The sequence below is a fragment of the Anolis carolinensis genome, chromosome 1 (genome assembly GCF_035594765.1).
Source record: "Anolis carolinensis isolate JA03-04 chromosome 1, rAnoCar3.1.pri, whole genome shotgun sequence".
In the NCBI taxonomy this organism is placed as follows: Eukaryota; Metazoa; Chordata; class Lepidosauria; order Squamata; family Dactyloidae; genus Anolis; species Anolis carolinensis.
This window is the reverse complement of record NC_085841.1, coordinates 242,194,622-242,202,484: the sequence shown is the minus strand read 5'-3', so window position 1 is coordinate 242,202,484 and position 7,863 is coordinate 242,194,622. Positions and strand designations below refer to the sequence as shown.

General features: G+C 43.1%; 1 protein-coding gene across 5 annotated transcripts in view; it reads left to right on the top strand.

Moving 5' to 3' along the window:
• The first annotated feature begins 1,297 nt into the window (after positions 1–1,297).
• Positions 1,298–7,863, top strand: part of rufy4 (RUN and FYVE domain containing 4) — a 29,523-nt gene continuing 22,957 nt past the window's right edge. The window contains exons 1-4 of one of the 5 annotated variants that reach the window (XR_010001822.1): positions 1,298–1,449; positions 3,457–3,593; positions 5,005–5,102; positions 7,261–7,324. Coding sequence is in view for 4 of the 5 variants with exons in the window: in XM_008110376.2 (XP_008108583.2) it covers positions 7,279–7,324 (46 nt within the window). In the remaining variant the exon portion in view is untranslated. The remainder of the gene's footprint in view (positions 1,450–3,456; positions 3,594–5,004; positions 5,103–7,260; positions 7,325–7,863) is intronic. The other 4 variants (XM_008110376.2, XM_062967327.1, XM_008110390.2 and 1 more) reach the window with 4 other exon arrangements.

The window sequence follows — 7,863 nt, the reverse complement described above, 5'->3', positions numbered from 1 at the left end:
TTCACTTATTGCGGGTGGTCCTGGAACGTAACCCCTGCAATAAGTGAGGGAACACTGTACCTATTCAAGTATTTTAGATTTTTTACTTGACCAGTGAAAGAATCCCACTGGAGCATTGCAGCACACCAAAATACTTGGGAGTTACTCTGGACCGTTCTGACTTACAAGAAGTACCGCTTGCCTATCAAGCAAAAAGTGGGTGCTAGAAATAACATCATACGAAAGCTGACTGGCACAACCTGGGGATCACAACCAGACACAGTGAAGACATCTGCCCTTGCGTTTTGCTACTCCGCTGTTGAATACACATGTCCAGTGTGGAACACATCTCACCACATTAAAACAGTGGATGCGGCTCTTAATGACACATGCCACATCATCACAGGATGTCTATGCCCCACACCACTGGAGAAATAATACTGTTTAGCCAGTATTGCACCACCTGACATCTGTTGGGAAGTAGCAGCCTGTAATGAAAGGACCAAGGCAGTGACATTTCCGGCCCATCCCCTTATCGGGTATCAGCCAGCAAGCCAATGCCTTAAATCAAGAAATAGCTTTCTAATGCCGAGAGGATCTGGGGAGGAAGATCAGGAAGGAGGATCAGGGCAGTCTTTGCATGTCTCATTTTCCACCTTATGAGACCCATCCTTATGCCAGGAAGACGGAGCCTCTGATAGCCTAGGGGATAAAAGCCTCGTGACTTGAAGGTTGGGTTGCTGATCTGAAAGCTGCCAGGTTCGAATCCCACCCGGGGAGAGCGTGGATGAGCTCCCTCTATCAGCTCCAGCTCCATGTGGGGACATGAGAGAAGCTTCCCACAAGGATGGTAAAACATCAAAACATCTGGGTGTCCCCTGGGCAACGTCCTTGCAGAGAGCCAATTCTCTCACTCCAGAAGCAACTCCGGTTGCTCCTGACACGAAAAAAAAAATGCCAGGAAGACAACTGAGGATGGCCCAGCCCAGGCCCGCCCCCTCCCACCTCCACCCTCTCATAGGCCCTCTCTCTTGATCAGGCCCACAATGTGGCCCCAAGGCAAAAGTTTGCCCATGCCTGATCTACAAGATACACAGTAGAAGGAGTGCAGTTTGACACTGTTTTAATTGCCATGGCTCAGTGCCTTGGAACCATAGCTGTTAGCTTTCTCTACCAAAAAAAATGCTGCTGCCTCACTTAACCACATCTGCATGATTCCACAGCACTGAGCCATGGCAGTTCAAGAGGTGTTAAACTGCCTTAATTCTGCAGTGTAGGTGCACCCTCTGTCTCCCCCTGCCGCCTTTTTGCGGGCAGGGGAGGAAGCTGCTCTGCCAATTTCTGTGGCCGCCCTCGCCTGCAGAGCCCAGGAAGGGCTTCTCCTCCCTCCGAGAGGCTTCCTGCTTTCGCTTTGGGGCTGGCGAGGCCTCGGAGGCGGCCAAGGAGCGGGGAAGCAGCCCCTTCCTGCAGGTGAGTCTCCCAAAGGCGCTTTCCTTTCGCCCCAAAGGCAGCAGGATCCTCAACTCCGAGTGCTCCGAAGTCTAGCCCAGCGCAAACTTTCCCAAGAGGGAGCTGGAGGAAAAGGAGACCGACTTTGGAATCAATACAGATTTGAACTGCCATGGCTCAGTGCTAGGGAATCGCAGTTGTCGTTTGGTGAGGCACCCGCTAAAGACTGTATCAAAACTACAAAACTCCCATGATTCCATGTTATTGAGCCAGGGCAGTTCAAAGTGGTGTCCAACTGCATTAATTCTGCAATGTAGATACAACTCCGTGCACTCACCGAGTACCCCATCCTCAGCCTTTGGTTGTCCTGCAAGAATCTCTTCCCTGCTTTACCTGTGATCTGGCCCCTCCTGGAGCATCTTAATGGAACTTCTAGTTTACCAATTTCCCAGCCCTTGGAAAGTGAAAGTAAACACAGCCCTTCGAATCCACAGAATCCAGGGATTCAACCCTCCCTCCACTGCTTGAACATATTTTGTTTTAAATCCGACAAGCAAGCCTTAATTTTGCCATTTGGTATAAGGGATGTTATGTATTTTGCTCCATAGATTGCTAAAATTGTGATGCTGCCCCTGCGTAGTTGTGTGGTCATTTTGCCAAGTTCCTTAATTAACTGGAAACTCTCTTATGGTATTATAATTTTGCCTTTTTTGTTTTGTTCCTTATAGTTGGTCCTCTATACCCGCAGATTTTGTATTCCCAGGTGCAATTCACATCTTGAAAAAATATATATATTTAAAAATATCCAAAAAGCAAACCTTAAATTTGCCATTTGATATAAGGGGCATTATTCAAAGCACAGATTATTATCTACAACGCTCTAGACGCCTCCAGCCCTGCGTGACTCTCTCTGTGAATCTACTCGGACTTTAAGATCAGCAGGGGAGGCCGCTGAGCTGCTGAACTTGCTGACCAAAAGGGCGGCGGTTCAAATCCGGGGAACAGGGTGAGCTCCCGATGTTAGCCCCAGCTTCTGCCAACTTAGCAGTTTGAAAACATGCAAATGTGAGTAGATTAATAGGTGGGAAAGTAACAGTGCTCCATGCAGTCATGCCACCACATGACCTTGGAGGGACAATGCCAGCTCTTCGGCTTAGAAATGGAGATGAGCACCAACCCACAGAGTCGGACACGACTAGACTTAATGTCAGGGGAAAATCTTTACCTTTACCTTAAATGATAATTGGTTATTATTATTGTTGATTATCATGTATGCTCAAAATTTTGTATTATTACTTATTGTGAGCCACCCCGAGTCCCTTTGGGGAGAGGAGGCGGGGTATAAATTAAATTTTTTACTATTGTTATATTATTCTACTATACCATCATATATAATCTGACTTTAGCATCCATAGATTTGGTATCCACTGAGGTTACTGGAACCACATGGATTTAATACACAGATGTAGTTGAACATGACTATTAGCTCCCAGCAGGCAGCCTGAAATGTCGCCTCTTTTGGGTAGGGTGGTAAACTTGATTTTGAACCAGGGCTCACTGATTAACCCATCAAAACCTAAATTTCCACTGTATAGGTTTGATGCAGTATTTATTGCAGTTGATTAGAACTGGTTATTCAGACATACAGAGAGAGAATGAGGGGTAGGTTTATTTCATGTTTGGAAAAAAATATCACATCAGATGCAACTTGAAAGTTGCTTCTGGTGTGAGAGAGTCGGCTGTCTACAAAAAGATATTGCCCAGGGGATGCCAGATGTGTTACTGGGAGGCTTCTCTCATGTCCCCGCAAGCTAGAGCTGATAGACGGAAGCTCACTCTGTCTCACGGATTTGAATCAGCAGCCTTCAGATCAGCAACCCAACCTTAAGGTCAGCAGTTCACAAGGATTTAACCCATTGTGCTACCACGGCTCCTGTTTGGAAATTAAAACATAGCTAAATTGATAGTTTCTAGGTCAAGGAGAAATGATGGGATAAGGAATATTTAATCTAGCCTACTTGCTTCTAGTCTAAGCAAGGACAGAACGGAATGGAGGGTGAACCCTGATGAAACAACACCTGGAAGGGCAGGAGGATGGTAACTAAGCTAGGTACAGGCTTCAGCAGGAAATCAACCAATCCTTGGAAATTGTAGTGAACTACTAGGTGAGTAGAAGATTTATACACGTGTCTTTCCTCTTACTGGGCCCATCAAAACAGATATCATTCACAAAACTGGATACTCAGGACTAGGCCCTGATGTCTGGCAACTTTCCTGTCCTCATACCTTGCACTTGAGGCAGTTGCTTCAGTCTGTTTAAAAATAGGGATGGACCTGTAACCCAAAATGTTGTGTATATTGGAGAACTGGCTATATCCAAATTGTGCCACAGTCATGAGTGTCTTTCTTGGAATTTCCCCTGGATACTATCTCCCTCAGCATCATGCTTTTCCTTCGGGAAGCAATGACTCCCCAAAGAAAGAGGAAGCTGCTCCTAGACCAACCTCAGCATTCAAACATATAAGGTCAGAGGCACTAGTGATCCAGGGGCCAGGCTTTATGCATGGTGTGCTAGATGTCTAGCTGTGCAGACCAGGTATGTACTATTCTCCTTGGGCTTTGTAGGAAGACAACTAGGAACAGGAGAAGCCGGGACAGGGAAACCTAAAGAAACCACAGTGGTGTGAAGGCAGACCTTCAAGATATGAACCTTAAGTGCTATGGCATCCTTGGGAGACTTGTCCTCAGGCAGAGAAAATCTCACAAAGAGACCACCAAAGCTCAAGTTTCTTGGATAGCGCATTTTGGATTGCTTGTAGTAAAAATGTCCACAAAAGATTGTTATAACAAGGCTTTGCATGCCACAGGAGGGTACATCTTCAGTGACTGGGGACATCTTTTGTCTAGTGCTGGGTTAGTAAATGTGTGACTATTTTCAAGAGGCTCTGTGTGACGTAGATGGAGGCAGTCATTTGAGACAGTCATTGCTGGGAAGGTACCAGAAGAAAGAGCTGTGTAGCACCTAAGCCAGGGATAAAAGTTGTTCAGCCAATAATGGCAGCATTCCTTAGCATTAGCTGTGATCACTAGAGCTTCTGAGAACTGAAATGTAACCATGTCTCCAGGGGATGCACAATTCGCACCCTGGACACATGTGCTGGGCTGGAGGTGGCGGATGCTGTCCCATCATCAGTGTTGAAAACAATTCCTTGATTTTTGTATCTGGAACAAGAAAGGAGGCATCACCTTGTTTATTGCCTCAAACAGCAAAACATTTGTTGGAACAGTATATATTTTCAGGTTCTACAGGCAAAACTTGTTCAGTCTTATTCTCTTGGATGGGAACAGCGTCAGCTGATCTTGGGGGACTGAGTGGGAGTGGCGGTGAACTGTTAGCGTAACTGCCTTCCTTTCTCCTGACTGTAATTTGTCCTGCTGTTTACAACACATAACTTTCTGTTTTCATGATGGGGCATAAAATAAGATAAACATAACTTAATGTAACAGTGTTCTACTGTATATGCAAGTGTTTTAATTTTTATATAAAGCACTCCTTTGATTTTTTATTTCTGCCAGTTGCTCGAGAATTTTGGTTGCTTGAATTTGGATGATTTAAGTCACAAGAGCATTTATGTGCCAGAGTGGTTACATCTCATGCCAGCATTCAAAGCAGGGTATGTTGTTGCTCAGAGAGGTATGCTTTCCCTAGCTAGCACATTAGTGGCAGTGGTTGAATGTTTTGTGGGATATTCTTGCATGAGCATCACAGAAACCTAAGTGCATGTTTATAACACCATGTTTCCCTGAAAATAAGTCTTATATTAATTTTTGCTCCCAACGATGCACTAGGTCTTATTTTCAGGGGATGTCTTATTTTTCCATGAAGAAGAATTCACATTTATTGTTGAACAAAAAAATGAACATTTATTATATACTGTACAGTAGTTGTCATCACAAACCAGCATAACTAGACAAACTGTGAATGCTATCAAGAATTTCTTGTTACTACAATTATTTCCATGTACAACAATCTATGGTACGTACATTTACCAATCCTGCATGTTCTGGTGTTCTGTCTGGCCGGCATGCTTCCAAACACAAACTTTGCTAGGTCTTACTTTTGGGGGAGGCCTTATATTTAGAAATTCAGCAAAACCTCTACTAGGTCTTATTTTCAGGGGATGTCTTATTTTCGGGGAAACAGGGTATGTGGCACAGCCCTTCTTCGCTTTGCAAACTGTTACTACTCCAATATGACTAGCAATCACATTGTTCAGACTAAAGGAAAAACCTAGGCATGTCTTTTTTTTTTTTTTTACTCAGAGATGACCCAAGACTCTGAGCAATTATTCATTCCCTAGATAAAAAAGGAACAAAAGCAACTAATTGAAGATAGCAAATGTATGCTGGACTAAATATTTCATAAGAATGCTTCCTGAAACTGTAGTCACTTTATTTATTGCAAAAAAGGCAAGCCAACATTGAGCTGGCCCATCACCGCCACTAGTCTGCCTCTTCCCCGTGATTATCCTGTCCCTAACTAAAGTTCCCTATCCCGCAACATTCCCATCACCTGTCTTGGTTCAATGGATCTATTTTGCTTCTATGCCAGCATTCTGGCAATAATGTAACATCAAGGAGGTAGGATTCTCCTCCTCTCATCCTTCCCCTGCTATCTGTTTATTTTCTATTTTATAGTTATTTTATATTGTTATATTTTTCTGTTTGTGTATTTCAAAGCTGAAATAGCAAATAGCTCTAAATTAAAAATTAAAAAATACAGGACAGTGTAAGTGAAAGAAAACGATGCTACAAAGGTATGCAGAAGTATGATCATGGGACCACAAATTGTTGAATCAGTGCAATTGCACTATTGAAGGGAGGTACCAAAAGTCAATTATCTGTGATAGTGCAACTGTAATAGAATAGCAGGTTCATGCAATAAAGTCCTAAGAGTCTTCTTGAAGTAGGCCATCTTGCAGCCACTCATCCACAACTTGCACTCATTTTGGTGTCACCTCTATTTCCTATTTTTCCTCTGTAAGCTGAGCACCTCTCAACCCATAACATTCTTTTATGTCCTCATGTAGCCATGCTTCTCATCATGCCTCCTCCACTAAACTGATGTCTCAGATTATAGCTTTGATTTGTAATGTTGGACCAGAACTTCAGCAATTTTTTTTTACCAGAGCTCCCATTTCTTATGAGTGCTATTCAATACTTTTGTAGAATTAAAGTTTTTATTATTATTAGATTGACATGTTCTGTCTATTGCCACCTTCTTGAAACGTATTGGTACAGTTCCATCTCTTTTGGCAGCTGCTTTTGATTTCCTTTGGTAACAACTTGAGGGATGGAGTTACAAGGGGCCAATATGAGAACATTGTACCCCAGTAGGAATAATGTTCTCCCAAATGAAATGAAATGAAATGTTCCCTCCACTCCCTTTACACTTTACAAAGTGAGTCAATGAGATTTATTCACACCAAGAGCTCTATTGTTTGCTGTGTTCACATTCCCTTGTTACTCTACCTCTTCCTTTCTTTGGATACTTCTAAATAACCACCTGAAGTTCTGATTTACTGAAATGCTAGAAATCCAGGATCTGAAAAAAATGTACATTTGGTTTGAGTTCCCTTTTAGAAGATAGTGTCCTCATCTTGTGCCTCGCATTACTACAACTCAGGCTATAGTGGCACTAGTGAAATTTCACATCTGGAGTTTCATATTTCATCAATATGGTGCCAAGACAAGAATGAGTGAACAGAACCATGAGCAATGTATAGACTGATGCTACACAACTCCCTTAATGAACTGCATTTTCCTTTGCAGAGTGGGTGAAGCAGATCCATGGCGAGTACCAGAGAGCTTCTTCGTGTGATCAAAGATTTAGAGAGTAAGTATGTAAAGGACACTTTTAGTACAACGATTAGCATTATCGGAGCCTCCAGTGGTGCAGCAGGTTAAACTACTGAGCTGCTGAACTTGCTGACCAAAAGGTTAGTGGTTCGAATCCAGGGAGCAGAGTGAGTTCCCGCTATTAGCCCCAGCTCCTGCCAACTTAGCAGTTTGAAAACATGCAAATGTGAGTAGATCAATAGGTACCGCTTCTGCAGGAAGATAGCGGCACTCCATGCAGTCATGCTGGCCACATGACCTAGGAGGCATCTATGTGAGCAGCTGTGACCGTCTATCTGTCCTTAATACCAGCCATAGTCATTGGAGAAGAATGAGGGAAGAAGCAACTATCTGAAATGTTTGGAAGGCCTCAGAAGTGTTTTGGATTTGGCATTTTTTCAGGTTTCAGAATATCAAGATAGATTGGAGATGGGATTCAAGTCTAAAAATGCAATTCATTTCTGTTTCATATACATTTCATGCAAATAACCTGAACCTGAACGGAATTTTATATATAATATTTTAATATTTTTGTGC